The 20,289-nt window shown below is 38.4% G+C and overlaps 2 protein-coding genes across 5 annotated transcripts in view; both read left to right on the forward strand.

Annotated features, from left to right (window-relative positions):
* The window catches only part of LOC308080678 (sphingolipid delta(4)-desaturase DES1-like), a 252,203-nt gene that overhangs the window by 172,627 nt on the left and 59,287 nt on the right, over positions 1–20,289 (forward strand). The window lies entirely within an intron of this gene.
* The window catches only part of inavab (innate immunity activator b), a 47,364-nt gene that overhangs the window by 10,945 nt on the left and 16,130 nt on the right, over positions 1–20,289 (forward strand). For all 3 annotated transcript variants that reach the window (XM_080422528.1, XM_080422527.1, XM_080422526.1), the window contains 4 exons: positions 3,842–3,997; positions 13,500–13,633; positions 18,201–18,326; positions 19,995–20,205. In XM_080422528.1, coding sequence (XP_080278654.1) covers positions 3,940–3,997; positions 13,500–13,633; positions 18,201–18,326; positions 19,995–20,205 — 529 coding nt within the window. In that variant the 5' untranslated portion in view covers positions 3,842–3,939. The remainder of the gene's footprint in view (positions 1–3,841; positions 3,998–13,499; positions 13,634–18,200; positions 18,327–19,994; positions 20,206–20,289) is intronic.

Raw genomic sequence — 20,289 nt, forward strand, 5'->3', positions numbered from 1 at the left:
ACTACAGGGGGGCCGCCAAATCTTTGTGTGATATGATTTTTTTTTTACCTTAACCACTTGAACCCTAACATCCCTTTTTCTGAGGAGAACTCTAGCCAAAAATAGCAGATCTACAAGCTCACAACGCCTCGCGCTGCGAGGCGTTGTGAGCTTGTAGATCTGCTATTTTTGGCAAAGAGGCTATAGGTGTAGAGGGAAAAAAGGGCAGTTTCAAAAGTTTAATCTGGAACACAATTTTATACAATATAGAGGGGGGGTCCCTGCTTCATCTCTCTCAGCTAGGGGGTCCTTGGCCCGAAAACGTTGAAGACCCCTTCTATAGCTAATTACCTGGTACAATGTCAGTTATAACAACAGTATTACTACGTTTTGTCTTTTGATGAAGAAGAGGCATTCTCAAGTTTGAATTCACTCTTTTAAAGAGACTGCAGCAAACTTCTTGAATGGGGTTCGTTGCTATTTTTAAAAATGTCATTTTTGTGTTTATTGTATTGGTTGCAGCTGATGACAGGGATGTTTTGGTTTTCGTTTCATGTGCTTTAATTTGCTTTTAGACGTAACCAGTGGCACATGATGTGGAAGTGTTGCCTGTCATTAGTGTTTCCCCATCAGTCGTACCAGCTCTGTTAGTTACTGTAGCACCTGATGATATGGTGCAGTGGTTCTGTTCTGTTCAGGGTGGTACATGGAACTGTAACTGTGATTTAAAGTTATTTAGATTCCATAGAAGCCAGCATGTCTTCTATGGAAGCATGTTGCGGTTATTAGTTATTTTAAGATGAAAGCGTATTTGAAGTGGTCAAACTAGCAAATGTGTAAATTAACTAGCGGTCTCCCCTGGACCAGTGGTTCTCAAACCTTTTCATGTCAAGGACCCCCACAATGATATCATTTCATTTTCATTTCAAAGCTTTATTTATTCTCGAAGGACATTGAGGTTGGCCTCATTTTCAGATACATCACAGTACAATTTCATTTTCATTTTCACATCAATATTCATATCAATGATAAAACAAAACATCTATCATGTGATACAACACACATTTAAAAGCAGTTGCAGACACTTGTGGGTATAGGTCTGCAATCAAAGATTTAAATTGACTGTATGTTATGGGAGAACAGATCTTAAATTTAAGCTGTAGGTCATTCCAAGTGGTTTGGACAATAAAACAAAAGGCTGTTTTCCCCAGTAATTTTTCTTTACTTTGGGGACCTATATGTATTTAGCCGCGGAGCCCCATCTGAAAATGTTTTGTGCCAGGGAGGGAGACCCCCAGAAGAGAAGATTTGTGGAAAAAAAATCCCAAATTATTCCACATCTATTATTCCACAAAAATAGCAGATGTACAAGCTCACAGCGCAGCATGCACAAAGTGACACGCTGTGAGCTTGTATATCTGCTATTCTGGAGAACCGCTGTTCTAAACTAAGGGATCCCAAACCTTTCAGGCCGCAACCCCCCAAAATAATCATATGTTTTGAACTGGGGACCCCCCACCTTGACAAGCACTTGGAATTGTAGAAGTTGAGGCATTATTTAGTTTGACTCGGTTCTACAGATAAATATAGTTAAAAATTCAGATATACAAGCTCACAACGCCTCGTCTTACGTAATATTTGACAATTTGACCAATTTGTTATTAAAAAAGGTCTTAAAAGTCATTCAATTGTAACTTTATAAATGTGCAGATATCCTGTATACACTTATACTGTTAAGTTGGTTTGTTTACTGTTGAGTGAGAAAACAATGTTGCACATTAAGCTAATCATCTGGGGACCCCCCACCAAAAATATATATATTTGAGGACCCCCCTTGGGGCCCAAACCCCTAGTTTGAGAACCACTGCCATAAGGAACAATTGTTAGATGAAGCATACTTGACTTGGCAGTGAGTGATGTGTTGGGCTAATGACTCAGACATGACATGTGATCCCAGAGCCTAGATAAGTCCCAGTTCCAAAGCATTACACATCATGCATGTTGATACTCTGTGTCTGGGGAGCTTCCTGTGACTGAACTACCTGTTTGTGAGAGTCTGACATCATCACAATATACAGCTTGTGTTGTGGACAATGATTAACTGAAAATGCAATGAGCCATAGATTCAAGTTTGGTGAGTTCTTTAACACATGAGCGCCTCGCCTCTATGCTGTGATTTCTTGCATGATTGAACAAAAATGATGTGGTTGTTCTTTAGAGTTCTCAAATTCTACCCGAACCCGACCCAAGCCTCAGGTTCCTGAAGTGGGCATCGAGTGCCGCGCTATGAGCTTGTAGATCTGCTAATTTGTGCATATCTTTGAATATATATATTTTTCAAAGCGAACATTTTTAACTCAAATCTTTGCTTCTGGTGGTCCCTGGAACAAAACATTTTCAGATTGGGGTCTGCGGCCAAATGTATATCAATTTAGGGGTCCTTGGCATGAAAAACCTCCGCTCTAGAGGTTGAATTGTTCCTACTTTATGGGTCTGAACTCACACTCCTTGAGTACTCATGGGAGTTGAGCAATCTCCCATGTTTGTCCAGGCATTGTTTAGTGGGTGTGTAGTTCAACTCAGGGACAGACACGGCCCTTCCTACGCACACCTGGACAGACTGAAACGTGACTAGTAGCCACAACCAAGCCTCAGTAATCACCAAAAACAATGGTTAACGTCTTCTCTCTTCCAAGGGGAAGGCATTAAGAAGAAGTCCAGCAATTTCCCCCTCAAAATAACTACTTATTTCTGAGACATATAATCATCATTTTCTGGAATTGTAAAAAACATAACAAAAACAAAAACAGTCACTTTGGGATCTTAGCTAAAGTTAAACACAGCAAATCTCAGTTAATAATAACCAGTGATTAGAATTGTTGAACGACAGGTCTATTGCATTAAAGGAGTAGTTCACCTAAAAAATTACTTATTTTTGATCAATTACACACCCCACGAATCCTAGAATTCATGGAGATTGTTTTGTTTTCACAATTCACAACTTTTCATCAATTAAAGACAATTCCAACATTTTTCAAAAGTATTTCATAAATAAAATGAATAAAAAAAACGTTTAAGAAGGAGTGAAAATAGCAGATTCACAAGCTTGCAACGTGGCGTGAAGCAAGACGTTGTGAGCTTGGAGATCTGCTATTTTCTCTAGTTCGGGTCCCAGGCAAACATCCAATTTCTCTTTTGTGTCTCGAGTTAAAACATTTGGGAACCACTGCTCTGAGTCTATATGACACTGTGCTGGGATGGATGGATGGATGGTCATTGTTACGACAATGCTCTGCAAGATACTTGGCGTCTATATGGGGGTCTCTTTGTCTGTGTGTGTGTGTGTCTGTGCCCAGAGCTAATCTTGCAAAGCAAAACAGTGGACCGATCGCTTGGCACTGCCAATAGGCCACAGAAGTACACACACAAATGTTGTTCCCCGTATGTTTTATACTTATATACTTTAGTTTTAGAGCTGAACTCAACGTGGCTGTCTGTGATCGTGCTGAAATCTTGCCAGTCACATGTCATAGACACAGGCTATGATGTCACAGGCTATGATGTCACAGGCTTATTTACATTTACATTTACATTCTGAGATCCACATTGGAGCCCCACAGCGTTTCTGTTTCTGTTGTGAAATAGAGGAGTTTTACTGTTACTAGGGTGTAGTAACAACATAAAAACTAAACATTAACCTTCAATCCGGTAACGCATCTGTGTCATTTTAGATTTGAGCTATAACAAGTATTTTATACTTTGGCTATTCAAAAATAGCAGATATATAATATATTGGGTAATTGCTGACAACTGTCGTGGCTGCAACCTGCAATAAAACTGTCATTTCTTCCCTTTTTTCCAGGGCATGGTAAAAACCTTGACATGATCCTTTGGCTCCTCCTCCACCTGTGAAGAATCTCAGACAGGAGAAGCTGAGCTACAGCACTAACGCTAACTAGCATGATGGAGTGCAACGGGGAGATCAGTGACACCGACAGCGGGATCATCCTGCATTCTGGTAAGAAGAAGAAGAAGAAATCCACTTCCTGTGGCGACCTCTATGAAAATAAAGAAATCGTCTCTGTAGCTCATAGCGAGTGCCCTCGCTATGAGCTTGTAGAGCTGCTATTTTTGGAAAAATCTTGGAAAATCTTGTGCAAATCTTTGAATATGATTTTTTTTGTAACTCAAATCTTTGCTTCTGAGGGGTCTCTGGAACAAAACATTTTGAGATGGGGGTCCACGGCAAAATACATATCTAAAATGTTTAACAGTATGTTTCTATATCAGTGGTGCTCCAACTTTTTCATGTCAAGGACCCCCAAAATTATATGTATTTGGCTGCGGACCCCCATCTCAAAATGTTTTGTTCCAGGGACCCCCCAGAAGCAAAGATTGAAGTAAAACATTTTCGCTTTAAAAATATATATATTCAAAGATTTTCAAAATTTTTCACGATTTCTCTAAAAATAGCAGATCTACAAGCTCATAGCGCGGCACTCGGTGCCGCGCTATGAGCTTGTATATCTGCTATTTTTGAATAGCCCAAAGACATCTTAAAATGACACAGATGCGTTCCCGGATGGGATAATATAACATACATTTTCGAAACAATAAAAAAAATTGAGATCAGAGGGTTTTTCTGCCCGACAACAGCGGTACACTACATAAATGCCTGTGTAGCATGGTTGCTAACCAGTCTCCACCGGTGGCCTGGGGGGCAGAAAAAGGGTGTGTGTGACATTCAAAGCATTTCATGTTAAAGCTGGCTCCAGACCAATCCAAATCGGCCCGACTTTGGGCCGATTTGGCTTCGGGAAGCGTCGGCCAGTCGGTTAGGGGTCCGTCGGCCAGTCGGTTAGGGGTCCGTCGGGACCTTTTCGGCCGACCCAGAGCCGACCGAACATGTTCAGCTTTTTAGCCGACTGGTAGAGCAGTGGCAGTGACAACAAAGGGCTGTCGGTGTTGCCAGATTATGTGAGAGAAACAAGCAACCATGTCTATGAAAACCTACATTCACGGGTGGTTTCTCGTTGTTGCTCCCAGAGAGAGAGAGATTGATTGATTTGACCTACTTTTGCGCTGTGGTGATGTAATTTATTGGGAGCAGGTGTGTAAATTAGCAGTGGTGGAAAAAGTACTCAAATGTTTTACTTAAGTAAAAGTATCAATACTGCAATGTAGAAGTATTCTGTTACAAGTAACAATCCAGAATTCTACATTTACTTGAGTAAAAGTACAAAAGTATTGGTATCAAAATGTACTTAAAGTACCAAAAGTAAAAGTACTAAAAATTTGAGGATGTTTTAGTATATTATAGTATGTTTGAAAATAGCAGATATCGCGACGCGTTGTGAGCTTGTAGATCAGCTATTTTCAAATAGCCTCGGTATAAAATATAATGTCATAATTTATATCTGCAAAGTAACTAGTAACTTAAGTTTTCAAATAAATGTAGTGGAGTAAAAGTACAATATTTGCCTCTGAGATGTAGTGGAGTAGAAGTAAAAGTATAGACAATTGGAAATACTCTAGAAAGTAAAAATACCTCAAAATTGTACTTGAGTACATGTACTTAGTTACTTTACACCACTGTAAATTAGTTTTCAAAAATTTTGTGTACACGTCAGCAGTGGTGGAAAAAGTACTCAAATGTTTTACTTGAGTAAAAGTATCAATGCGCGATTTTCCTGTCAATACGTTTTTTTTTAAGACACCAGTCCCCTGTTCATTTGTCAACAATGATCTAAATGGGAAGTTTATTTAATTTTCAGCAGCTAGAATGGTTTTTTGGTGTGCAACACAACCCTTGTTTAAGTGAATTGCTTTCACCTGCTGCTGCTGTGCGGAGTGTGCGCTACCTAGGGCATATCTCCGCCAAGCCAGGGTGACCTACCCAGGCTCATGAAATTCATATTCAGGCATAGTAGCCAATTAGAATGAAATCTGCAAAAATACCATATATTGGCTATATATTATGGCTGTCGGGTGGAAATCTTGTATGTTCCTTTTCTATTATTATTTAAAAACAATTTAAAATCGTGAAAATAGCCAATCTACAAGCTGTAATTATTAATAATTAAGAAATACTATATTTTAAAGAGTGAAAAATCAACTAAAGTCATTATTAGTGCAAGTTCATTCACATTTCATTTGAATGAAAATAACTTGTGGGTAAAATACATTCTGTGAATCTAATGTGATTAATGTGACCCCTACTTCAGTCAGTGAAGTCCAGGGCTGAATGTGACATATTGAGACCTATATAACTAAATATTGGTCATTTGCCAACACATTATTTTGTGAAATAAATGGGTTATATTTCACAGATAGTTATACTATTCTTATAATATATTAAAATACAATCATCCTTAACCTTCAAGTTAAATGCATTTCCGTGGACTTAAAAACCATTTTTGGACTTAAAAATATTTATAATTTTTTTGGATGGCCTTCCTGCCCTGGCATTTGGCCTTTGTGCCCTCCAAAAAATTACAACACCAAAGGCCAAGTGGCCTTGCCCCTAAAATGACGAAATTCCAGGCTTGAATGCAATAGATGTACTCTGAGTCTGTTACAAGTAAAAGTCCGGAATTCAACATTTACTTGAGTAAAAGTACTAAAGTATTGGTATAAAAATGTACTTAAAGTACCAAAAGTAAAAGTACAAAAATGTTTGAAAATAGCAGATCTACAAGCTCAGAACGCGTGCATCGCAACACGTTGTGAGCTTGTAGATCTGCTATTTTCAAATAGCTTATAGGTATAGAATAGGGCTAAAGTGGTTAATGTATGTTTCATAATGATTTATATCTGCAAAGTAACTAGTAACTAAACATTTAAAATAATTGTTGTGGAGTACAAGTATAGACAATTGGAAATACTCCAGTAAAGTAAAAGTACCTCAAAATTGTACTTAAGTACAGTACTTGAGTAAATGTACTAGTTACTTTACACCACTGCACGTCAGTGAAGAAAAAACGCTGGGAACATCCCTAAGTGGCTTTGCAGGGAAACAAGCCCAAAGTCGCTTATAATAAGCAGACCTGGCAACGCTGGCACGCTAAAAGTCAAATTAGCACATGAATGGCCAGTCGGCTGACAGACTTAAATGGTAACTTTTGCCAACCGAATACCAGTCTGTTGCAGTCTGGAGTAGTCTGCAATAGTCTGGACGAGTCTGTTTGGTGCGGAGTTGCCTTAAGAATGTTGCTTCGTGGTCAGTCAGCGTTGCCAGGTTTTGCAAGAAAAATAAGCAACTAGGTCAATGAAAACGAGCCCAAAAGAAGCGACATTTAAAGCACTTTAAACCTAATATATGCATTGGATATTTGAAAATAGCAGATCTGCAAGCTCACAACGCGTCGCATCGATCTGCTATCTTCTGCTATTAAAAAAAGAAAATCTTGAATCTGAACATTTTGAATATTTTTTAAAACATTTTAACAACCTAAATCTGGTACAGGGGTCACAACATACTTTTAGATGGGGGGGGGGGGGGTTCCGTGGACAAATAATATCCATAGATTTCCTTGACATGGAAACATTTGAGAACCACTGGTTTAAACAACATTAGGAAACAAGCCCAAAATAAGCAACTACAGTTTAGAAACAAGACCCCCCAAAAAACACAACCCGCAACTACCAATATTTACACGCAACTTGAAAAACAAGAACAAAGTTGCTTATAATAATCAGACCTGGCAACTCTGATGGTCAGTGTCATTCACATGGAAGCAGACAGTTCTTTAACACTAACTTTTGAGCATTTGTTTGTATAATACCGTAATCATATAATAGTGATTTATTGAGCTTGTTTATTAAATTAGTTCAGGAATCTCTTTATACTAACCACTTAAGCCCCCATATACTTCATCATCATATACGACGAATAGCAAAAATAGCCTATATCCTCACGCTCACACAACTGGTATATATGTATCTGATATTTTTTAAAATATTTTAGAAGAATGTTTGAACATTCTGATCTACTGTATAATGATGTGCCCAAAATAGACAGACCATGTTAAAAGTGGTTCAAAGGGGATCGTTAGGAAATGCATCATTATATAATTATGGCCTCTTTCAAATTTGGGGCAAAGCAGCGATCTACTGGGGAGATCTACCGGGGAGATCTACCGGGGTGATATACCGGGGTGATCTACTGGGGAGATCTACTGGGGAGATCTACCGGGGAGATCTACCGGGGAGATCTACCGGCCGGGGTGATCTACTGGGGAGATCTACCCGGGTGATCTACCGGGGAGATCTACTGGGGAGATCTACCAGGGAGATCTACCGGGGTGATCTACCGGGGAGATCTACCGGGGTGATCTACCGGGGTGATCTACCATGGAGATCTACCGGGGTGATCTACCAGGGTGATCTACTGGGGCCATTTTGGTGGCCTAGTACAGTGTTTCTCAAACTTTTTCATGTTAAGGATTTGATATGTAGCCAATTTGGCCGCGGACCCCCTATCTGATTTTTTTTTGTGCCCCCAGAAGAGAAGATTTATGTAAGATATATTTAAAATGTGCAGCGATTTGTCAGACAGTACAATAAAGTATACAGTTAGGCACAACATTACTTTTTCATACTTGAATGGTAATGTTATGTGATTCTTGTTCATTGTATTATAAGTATACTCATTATATAATACCCAGTCCATCTTCACAGAAAAACTCTTGTGACGAAGTAACCGACCATTCAATTTGACTTAAATCAGGCTGCTTCCTCATTCAACTCTTTCAGTCAAGAATGTTTTAAATATCAAGGTATAATTCAGGGATTCTGTCAGCGCCGAGACAAAAAAAAACGTTTTTTGAACGTTTTCACTGTTGCTACACTTAAAATATCAAATAAGTTTGAGAACCACTGGCCTAGCATACAAATGAAATAATTTTGCCTGTTTGTACAGAAAGTTTGTGAAGTTAAAAAGTCAGCAATGAATGCAGGTTATCTAACGTTACCAAGATTATTGCTATGCAACAAAGCTGAAGTATAATAACTCCTTTTCAGGGCAGAAAACAAACACAGGGGATTACATACAGGTTCTGCTATTGCTATAATCCACTCAGTGGCACAGCAATATTATAATTATATTCTTGATAAGATGGTCTTCAATCTGAAATCATCTATTTTTTTTACAGTCTGTTGTGTGAGAGCTGATTTTTGGAAGTATAAATTAGAATACGCAAAAACTTGAAATGTCACTTGAAAGCTGAAAATTGCGATGGTGGAAAAAGTACTAAAGTAAGTAAAAGTATCAATACAACAATGTAGAAATACTCTGTTACAAGTAAAAGTCTGTTAATCAAAATTGACATGAGTAAAAGTACAAAAGTATTGGCATCAAAATATACTTAAAGTACCAAAAGTAAAAAATAGTCACTGTGCAGAATGTCCCATTTCACAAGATCAAAATATATTTAAAATATATATTTAAAAAAAATACTTATTGACAGTGGTGGGAAAAGTACTCAAATATTTTACTTAGACAAAAGTATCAATACTGCAATGACGAAGTACTCTGTTACAAGTAAAAGTCCGGAAGTAAAAAAAAACAATACAAACGTATTGGTTTCAAAATGTACTTAAAGTACCAAAAGTAAAAGTACTAAAATGTTTGAAAATAGTCGATCTACAAGCTCACAACGTTATGAGCTTGTAGATCGGCTATTTTCAAATAGCCTATGTATAAAACAGGGCTAAAGTGGTTAATTTATGTTTTATAATGTAATAATTTATATCTACAAAGTAACTAGTGACTAAAGTTTTCAAATAATTGTAGTGGAGTAAAAGTACAATATCTTCCTCAGAGATGTAGTGGAGTAGAAGTAAAAGTATTGAAAATTGGAAATACTCCAGTAAAGTAAAAGTACCTCAAAATTGTACTTAAGTACAGTACTTGAGTAAATGTACTTAGTTACTTTCCACCACTGCTTATTGATTTGTTTATGGACTTATGAACCTAATCCTAGGAGCATTGCATGTTTCTGCAACCAAAAAAAAGGATAACCTTTTCGATTCATTTGATTATCAAACATTATTTTACACTTCGCCGCACAAGGGTGTGGCAAACTGTTGCAGCCCTATGTTAGTTTGAATAATATCTGTATTTATCTTATACTGAACTGCCCTTTTTGTAATGATATTTAAGTCATCTGATGTTGTTTTGTTTCCAGACTCCAGTATTTAATTTGTTCTGGGTCGTTCTCCTCCTCCTACTCACACAGGCATGTTAACTCAGAGTTCTCTTCTCTTCTCTGTGTGACGTGGGGGGAGATAGGATTAAGCAATTCATTTTTATTTGCAACACCTAATAGTCTTCCACAATGCACTTCTTGTGCTCCACATTCTTAACCTCCATCAAGTCATTCAGCCATGTGACGACCATGGTCTGCTGTCTCTCTACAATGGACCTCTACAGCCAATGTACTTGAGTAAAAGTACAAAAGTATTGGTATCAAAATGTACTTAAAGTACCAAAAGTAGACAGTACTCATTATGCAGAATATGCCATTTCAAGTTTTCAAATGGGTAAATATCTTTTGAAAATAGCAGATCTACAAGCTCACAATGCGTCGCATTGCGACGCATTGTGAGCTTGTAGATCTGCTATTTTCAAATGGACGAAATATATATAGGGCTGAGGTGGTTAATTTATGTTTAGTAATAATAATCAAAATCTTCAAAGTACCGGTAACTAGTAACTAAAGTTTTCAAATAATTGTAGTGGAGTAAAAGTACAGTATTTGCCTCTAAGATGTAGTGGAGTTGAAGTTAGTATTGTAAATTGGAAATACTCAAGTAAAGTACCTTAAAATTGTATTTAAGTACAGTACTTAAGTAAATGTACTTAGTTACTTTCCACCACTGCAGCCAGGGTAGAGTCAGCTCAGAGTCCAGACAAAACAAGTTGTTGTCACTCGCTGGGTATCACTGTTTATTTAGCTCAGCCCTTAGCCCATTCAAGCCGGGAATGCATCTGTGTCATTTTACATGTCTTTGGCTATTCAAAAATAGCAGATCTACAAGCTCATAGCGTGGCACTGACCCCGACCCCCATCAAAATATGTTGTTCTAGGGACCCCCCAGAAGCAAAGATTGAGTTAGAAATGTTTAAAAAAATATATATGATTTGCACACATGTTCAAGATTTTTTTTTTAAATAGCAGATCTACAAGCTCGTAGCACGGCGGCACCGAGTGACTATGAGCTTGTAGATCTGCTATTTTTGAATAGACAAAAGTATAAAAAAATAATGGTTATAGCTCCAATCTAAAATGACACAGATGCGTTCCCGGATCGAATGGGTTAGTAACCATTCTGGTGGCATAATGTATTCTCTGCCTGTCTTTGTCCTCCTGTCACACCTCATGCTCTCATAGATATCAGTCAGGACCTGCAGGGAATTAGGTAATAATCTCTGAAGCATGCAGAGCCCTCCTCAGTGCATTTTGTTCTCAAAACCCGTTCTAGAGCCACTGAGAATGAATAGTCACCAACGCACAGCGCAGTGCTGGAAGAACAATATAGAAATACTCTGTTAAGTGGTTAATGTATATTTTGTAATAATCGAAATCTACTAAGCAACTTGTAACTAAAAAGTAACTAAAGTAAAGAAAGAAGTATAGTAAAAGTACAAAGAGAAGTCAGCCAGTTGACGTTATAAGGCCTGGTCGGTGCTCAACAGGGACAACTTGAATCAGAGATAATAATAATACCATGGACACTTCAGGAGATATTACCCACATAAAATACTGGAGCACTCGACTGGTCTGCATGTATTTATTATTTTGCAGGGGTGACTTTATAGTAAAAAGTACCTCAAATCTGTAAGTACGGTACTTACTACTTGCTGTTTCCCACGCAAGACAGACAGTTCTGGTTGGAACACATGTCACACGTGGATTTAACCCTTGCTGGAAAGGCCCTGTCATTCTTTCACTGCACTTGTCTTTCAATAACATTCAGTGGTAATGAAAATGAAACCATAAGTTAAAATTACTGTTGGAAATACATTATTACGTTTTCTGTACTAGTTTAAGAGCCTTTAAATAGTAATACCACTAATTACAGGGTTTCCTGGAGGAGGAGGGCACGTGCCTGCGCACGTTGGGCATACACAATATGGACAAGATTTCATACCTCAATTATTATGCCAAATATCTCAATAGTGATTCAACATAACTATGGGTTCACACTTATTTTGTATTGCAACAGAGAAAACATTCTTCAAAATACAATGCCCTATCGTATTATATTTTTCTGAGGTTTAGTCTCGGCGCTGACCAATTCAGTCTCAGTGGTGTGGTGCCTAGACTGGACTGGACTGATCTGGACCGGACTGGACTGGTCTGGCAGAATCCCTGAATTATACCTTGATATTCAAAACATTCTTGACTGAAAGAGTTGAATGAGGAAGCAGCCTGATTTAAGTCAACATTTAATGTTGACTGTGTTGAAGATAGGTAAAAAATGGGTGAAGACGTCCTTTAAGCACTATATCGATTTTTTGTGTGTGCGTGAATTCATTCCCATTTTCTTTGGTCAATGTTTGAACATTTCCGCCTATAACGACGTGCCCAAAATAGCGACACCACCAGTTTGAAGTGGTTAATGTTTTTCAGTCACGTATTAAGCCCAGTTGAATCCATGTATTCATGGATTAAAGTTCAAATGACTGATTTCAGTCATTTGGATTCCATAGAAGCCAGCATGTCTTCTAATTTATGGATGCATGTTGCGCAGCAAAAATAGACGATCTACAAGCTGAGAGATTGTAGATTGGCTATTTTCGGTTATTATTTTTATCTTCCATGACATCTTAATAGTCTCGGATATTTCATATAAAAGCAAAAGTTAAAGCCTCGATCTGTGATTTCTTCACCTGGTTGGCAGTATGTAGAAAAACAGGAATAATATTACTAAAACATCATCATTTATTTAATATATTGTGTTAATTGTTTAGAAAACGGTGCTAGTGTGTGTGTGGGTGGGTGTGTGCTTTAATCCATGTGTATTGTATTATTGCATCTATCTCTGGTCCATAGCGTTAGAAGGAGTTCTCCTTAGCACGATGGTACTTTCAAGCCGTTGCCCGCACACCCGCGGTAGCACAGGCTGCGCAGACTCTCGTCTGTAGTAAAAAAATATATATACACTTTCACTACTCGCCAAAACAAAGACGGTTTTAAGATGTCGAAAGCCTACTTTCCTTAGTGGGAACACTCTGAGCCCCCCACCTCACGTCTAAAAGAAAATATTTCACTGGATGGAAAAATATGGTATACAATCTTTCCTGCCAAAAAGTGTATTTTAGACGTGAGGTGGGGGGCTCCGAGTGTTCCCACTAAGGAAAGTAGGCTTTCAGCATCTTAAAACCGTCTTTGTTTTGGTGAGTAGCGAAAGTGTATTCTTTATTTTTTTTGTACAGACGAGAGGCTGATTTCATATACCGGGGGTACACAGGCTACACAGGCTCTGACAGTGTGTTGTATTATTGCATCATGTAGGCTCTGACAGTCCCACGACTCACACCAAGGACGTGACCACTCATACCCGGGCCATGAAGCTCAAACACCAGGCGCTGCAGGACCGCTTGGAGCTCTGTGTGCTGGAGCTGAAGAAACTCTGCATCCGAGAAGCTGTGAGTAACAATGATGACCTACACCATGCACCAAGAAACAAGTCTTTCATCATCAGGCACACTATTACAAAGTCAAGGGACCTTACTAAAAAAAAGTCCAAACATATTATTATATATTATCACGCTGTTCTCATTGAGTGAACAGGTTTTTAACAACATGGCACAGAAACACATTTCTGATTTCTTTGGTTCAGCCCAAATCAAAGAAAAGCACAGAAGCAACTACGTTCATACATCACCACCTGAATGTGTAATCGAGTTGACTAAAACTATGACGTAAAATGCTCATCGACTACCTTTTTTCACTGACAAGAACTAAAAAAAAAAGAAATAAAAACTAAGCTACTATGACTAAAACTAAGACCAACTATATTGACAATTTCGTCAACAAATAACTAGATTAAAATGTTAGTGAGGGACTAGTGGAGAAGAGATCCAGTAGAACTAAAAGACAGGTCATTTTATGTTTGGTTGCGCTCAGGTGTTGCGACGCGCTGTGAGCTTGTAGATCTGCTATTTTCAGCATGTGACCAAGTGTAAAATCAGCCATTACGACGCCATCAAGGCACCGCCAAAATACATTTTAGTCGACTAAATCAACTGTAGATTTAGTCGACTATAATATTACAATATTTAGTCAACTGAAACTAGACAAAAACTATAACATTTCAGATGTCTAAAATATGACTAGAACTAAATGGAATTTTATTCAAAAGACTTTGACTAAAACTAAATCAGAATGTGCTGTCAAAATCAACACTGGGATGCGTCAAACTACTTTTCACCGGCCCTTCATGGTCAAAAGTACTTCCCACGGCTATGCAAGGGTGTGAAGAGAAGAGAAGAGTAATGTTATGACCTACACCTGGTGACCCCTAGGGTTAGGGTCACAAGAAGTAGTATGCTAGCTGGAGGCTAATCACATTAAACTAAGATGAATGTGCGTATATATATATGTGCCATGTTGATCCCTGAGGCGTTCTCTGCACACACGCACCCTATAGACCAGGGGTCTTCAACAGAGGGTCCGGGACCCCTAAGGGTCCCCTAAGGTAATCAGAGTTACTTGCTATTACTTGCTATTTTCTTGTATTGTTTTAATTTTGATCTGGCTTCCTTTTAATTTGTTCTTGATTGCGTTTTTCATCTTATTGTTTTTAATCTTGTTTAATCTTGTGATATATTTCTTTTGTTATATAAAGCACTTTGGGCTGCATTTTAAGTTAATTATCTATTATTATTATTATTCTGAGGAGAACTTCAGCCAAAAATAGCAGATCTACAAGTTGTAGATCGGCTATTTTTGGCAAAAAGGTTTGGTGTAGGGCATAAAGAGCAGACCAAGTACAAGTTGTAGGCAAATTACATTGTGGCAAATTACAATGATGATTTTTGATGATTTTTCTTTATGAAAGTGTCATGCTTCCAAGAAGCCCAGCCCATATGGACTTACAGGACACTTTTACATTTCATTTGGCATGAACAATGAACCGGCATGATAATTCAATCACAAACAATGATCAAACGAATAACAAACTAAAACACTCAAGCTTCATACTGTACATGTCAGATTACATAAATAAAACTTAAAATACAACTTTGGGCCTGTCACCTCACATCTTAACAGGAGACCGGACATGAACCTAATTGAAAAGCTGTCTTCTTCGATGTATGTGCCATGTTGATGCCCGAGGAGTTTGTTCTCTGCAAGAAATCACTCAGACAAGAAATCACTGCTTTGCAGTTCGTCCTCATGTCATTTTAGGAACACCTTTTTAAAATGACATAATAGCATCATAGCGAAACCAGACAGTCAGGCAGTATTTTGCTTTTTATTACGTGTCAAATATCAACAGTAAATTATAATTTGGTCATCGAAATGAGAGCCTTTTTTTTTGTCAGACTGAGTTGTACCTGCTGTAGGGCAAACTCCTCATATCTCATATGGATGATCATTCTTTTCCTGTTGACAAATGGGCTTGGCCCCGTCCTGCTGGGACACGTTTTTTAGGAGAGGTGTACAAATGGGGGAGTTGACACCTCTCCCTGTTATTTTTTCAGTGACAAAAGAAACTTAATTTCATGGGAGAGACTCTTATTCTCATGCGATTGTGTCTGTCTCTTTAAGAGAGGAAGAAGAGTCATTCAGATTTAAGAGAACAGGACGTTCTTCTGGCTGCTTTGACTCTTTCTCAGGTGAAATCAGTCATGTGAGTTCAGTGCAGGTGGCTTTAACTTCTGGTGCTCCAGGTTTTGGTTTGATCTCTTTTCATGGGGGGGGGATTGTTCTGGGGATTTGTTCAGTTTTTTCATCAAATGGCCATCCTAGGTTACAATAACAGCATTGCATTGACCTATGAACTGGTTTTCAGAAATAAACGAAGACAGTACATCTTTTACATTATTGTAACTAAACCATTAACCCTTTAAGACCTGAAGCCAAATCTACAAAATGTCTTCTTCTAATTCACAACAGTATTCTGAAAAATAATAGTTTTAATATATCAGTGGTGCTCAAACTTTTTCATGTAAGGACCCCCAAAATGATATGTGTTTGGTCGCGGACCCCCATCTTGTTCAAGGGACCCCCAGAAGCAAAGATTTGAGTTAAAAATGTTCGCTTTAAAACAATATATATTCAAAGATTTGCACACATTTTCACGATTTAAAAAAAATAGCAGATCTACAAGCTCGTAGCGCGGCACGAGCTTGTAGATCTGCTATTTTTGAATAGCCGAAGTGTAAAATAATGCTTTTTAGCTCAAAACAAAAAGTGAGACAGATGCGTTCCAGGTCTTAATGGGTTATAGATGTGGTGAAATGAAAAATATGTTTTGCACGCTTTTAGAGCATACCCACAGTCAATCAATTTTTATGTATTTTTTGTATAAAAAGTCCCTACATTTTTTATTTCTTCCTGTAAACGCAAAATAGAGAATAAATAAATATTACACCCATACTAGGTATCCTCTAGAATGTAGTTACTACGGCCAGGTTTTGGATGACAATATAGCCTTTGCATTCGATTTTTATCCTAAAAAACGATTCTGACCCATCCCTACTGGATGGCTGTTCTTTTGCTTTGAGGTGTTTTAGTGAGGACAGGATGCCGGCTTGCTGACACTGGATACAGTGAAGCATGAGGCCCAAAGAATGTGTTGTGAAAGGGAATCTTTGGGAAAAAACAGCATTGTGCAATTTATATGCCTCAACTTGTTTTTTTGAAAGGTAGAGATATTTCTAAACTAAGGCCCATCACTTTCAATTTGAGCTCTGGGTCACTTTCAAATCTGGTAGAATTAAATGATGCACATACTTATTTTGACAAGAATAAAACCTTTTGAAGGTTTAAGTGTTAGTTGGAACTCTGATGTGGTGCTAAGAGTTTGTACCTCTAATTAAGAGGTTTTGTTAAACAAGTAGAGAATAGTACTGGTCACATTATGTGTAAGGAGATATGAGCCATAACAGAAAGGAAAAGAGTATGAACAGGGTTTTCAACTTGTGGTCCATGGATCACTCGTGGTCCGTGAAGGAATTGCATGTGGTCCCTGATCATGCATTTAGAAACATAGGAAAGTGAAGACTTTTATTTAAAATTTTTCCACTAGTTGGGAAACTAAATGACTGTTGACCTATGATGAAGCGACAATGTTGTAATTTACTTGGAAGTTGGAGTTGAAGAAATTCCACAGAAAATGGGAGTTTGAACCAAGTACAGAGCCAACGGTCAAATGTACTAAGTATGGAGGGTTGAAGTGGTTAAATGTCTGAAAATACACATTAACATGAATCCAACATATTAATTAAAAAGATAAGTCAACAAACCAAAAAATGTAATTAATTAAAAAGTTAAACCTGATGATAGTGCTGTCAAACAAGTCTGTGTGAAGCTGTCTATGACAGTGGTTCTCAAACTTTTTCATGTCAAGGACCCCCAACTTGACACTTATTAGCCCGCGGACCCCCATTTGAAACGATATGCCAGGGACCCCCATAAGAGAAGATGTTTATGGCTCCAGCAGTGATTCTCAACCATTTTAATTTCAAGGACCCCCAGTTTGACATGCATTAGGCTACGGACCCCCATTTAATAGCATTTTTATCTCTGGAACCCCCATTTTTATTGTAAAATCAATGTTAATTTAACTCTGAGAGTGTACAAATGGAACCAAATGGACCCGTCCATTTGGTTCCATTTGTACACTCTCAGAGTTACAGACCCATAAGGGTCCATTTGGTTCCTAACTATCCATCATTTAGCTGGGGACCCCTGGACCCCCCTCAAGGACCCCTGGGGGTCCCCGGACCCCACTTTGAGAACCAATGGTCTATGAAATCTATGAAAAAGTTGAATCTGCAACACATTTCCATACCATATGTAGTGGGGGGTCCCTGCTCCATCTCTCTCTCTCAGCCAAGGGGTCCGTCCAGGGTGACCTCTCACCCTGTATTGATGTACTGGTGTGCCGCAACACGTAGGTGCGGTTTTTAACCTTTGCTATGCAGGACTGCATAACTGTATAACTTGAATGATGTTTTTCTAATGTTTCCTGCGTTTTTATAGGAGCTGACGGGTCAGTTATCAGCAGATTACCCTCTGTTGCCAGGAGAGAAGCTTCCTCAGGTACGAAGACGTATCGGCGCCGCCTTCAAACTGGACGAGCAGAGCATGATCCTTCAAGGAGCAGAGGTACTGCTTCTGAGAACACATCTGTGTCACGTTCGATATCTTTGGTTATTCAATAAATAGCAGATACATGTATACAAGCTCATAGCGCGGCACCGAGTGCCATGCTATGAGCTTGTAGATCTGCAATTTTTTTTTAAAGAAATCGATTCGAGAAAAAAAATCTTTGAATATATATATACATTTTTTACTCAAATCTTTGCTTCTGGTGGTCCCTGGAACAAAATATTTTGAGATGGGGGGGGGGTAACTTTCCTCTTCTACCCCCCGGATTTGAACCTGGTTTCCAGCGCAAGTGCTGACATTTTTTACCATTGAGCTAATAGAGCCTGGGGATGAATTGAATCTTGACCATCAGGTCAAAATTCATGTCAGATCCTGTGTCTAGGTGAGACATGACCTTTGACACGATCTGAATGTCTCAATAGAACAGGGTTCCCACGGTCATGGAAATATTTTTAAATTCGAAAAACTGTTTTCCAGGCCCTGGAAAAGGTTTGGAATTAATCAAATGTTTTGGAAAATCTTTGGCTATCGTCTCTGTCGGTCGGAAACCTCATACAGTATGCCCAAAACGTTGTTACTTTTCAGGATTAAAATTCTAAAATGGCAAAAGTAGCAGATCTACAAGCTCAAAACGCGTCGCTTCGCGCCACGTTTTGAGCTTGTAGATCTGCAACTTTTGATGCTTTTGTGTGACGCTGTATGATTTACAAAAAAACACAAAAAGTTAAAATACAGCGATAAGAGGTTTCTGCCCGACAGCAACGAAATACATTGTTTTTGTCTAACATTACATGAAAGATTGGTAAATTGTGGTAACATGCAGTGCTACTTGATACGTTGTTAACTTGTAGATCTGTTCTTTTTGTCACGTGACACCTTCGCTCGGGTCTGTCTTGGGGCATTGATGGCACACTGGTTTAAGAGTCTCATTATTGCACTGTATGATTTCTATAGTCCTGGAAATGGGGTAAAATACATTGGAAAAGTTATGGAAAAGTTTTGAAAATTCATTGTTAAAAATGTGTGGGAACCCTGATAGAAGAGCAGGGAGACAAATTACAACATATTGTATAAGTTGTATTGTATTAACATACTCTACCATACAGCTTGTATAAGTTATATTGTATTAACATACTCTACCATACAGATTGTATAAGTTATATTGTATTAACACACTCTACCATACAGATTGGACATAATTACATTTTATTCATTAAAAAAAAGTTACATAGTGCCGCTTAAACTATGCAATAACAATTCATTACTCATTATATTTAACAAAAACTCCAGAGTGATGTATTTCACCGCATAGGCGTCTGTGGCAGGGAATTATGAGATTCCACAAACTATAACCATCTGCAAGTTCTAGAGCAGTGGTTTCCAAACACCCATTTCTTGTAATATTTTCAGCAAATATTCCTCTTTTTTTTAGTAAACATTTGTAATATTTTTTTCTTCAGAAATTTCCAGAAATACCTTAAAAATTAACAAATAAAAAAATAATGTAAACATTTTTCTAAAGAATTTCATAATAAAGTGACGCGCTGTGAGCTTCTCTAACCAGAACCAGAACCAGAGAACCAGCTTCTCTAACCACTGATCTAGAGGAGATGATTCATTTTAATTAATACATTTTTTCTCTCTCCGTCTTGCCAACGTTTAAAGGAGTCAGAGCTGAACTCGGTAGACGCTGAGTTGTCTCTCCAGATGAAGATCTACGAGGCGTCCCGTAAGCTCCTGCAGGAGGACCACCTGCACAAGGGCCTGAAGAAGAGCCGTCTGCAGCAGTGTAAGAGAGAGGAGAGGAAGCTCAAAGACCTGCAGGACACGTCCTTCCAGCTACGCCTGCAGCGCGGTCGCAACGTCGCTCTGCACGGTGAGCGATGATTCCCCCTGATAACCAGGCTTTCCATCACAGAGGGAAAGCCTGGTATTCATTGTAAAACTGAGCCGTGTTTAT

The sequence above is a fragment of the Gymnoscopelus braueri genome, assembly GCF_963280865.1.
Source record: "Gymnoscopelus braueri genome assembly, chromosome: 3".
Lineage (NCBI taxonomy): Eukaryota > Metazoa > Chordata > Actinopteri > Myctophiformes > Myctophidae > Gymnoscopelus > Gymnoscopelus braueri.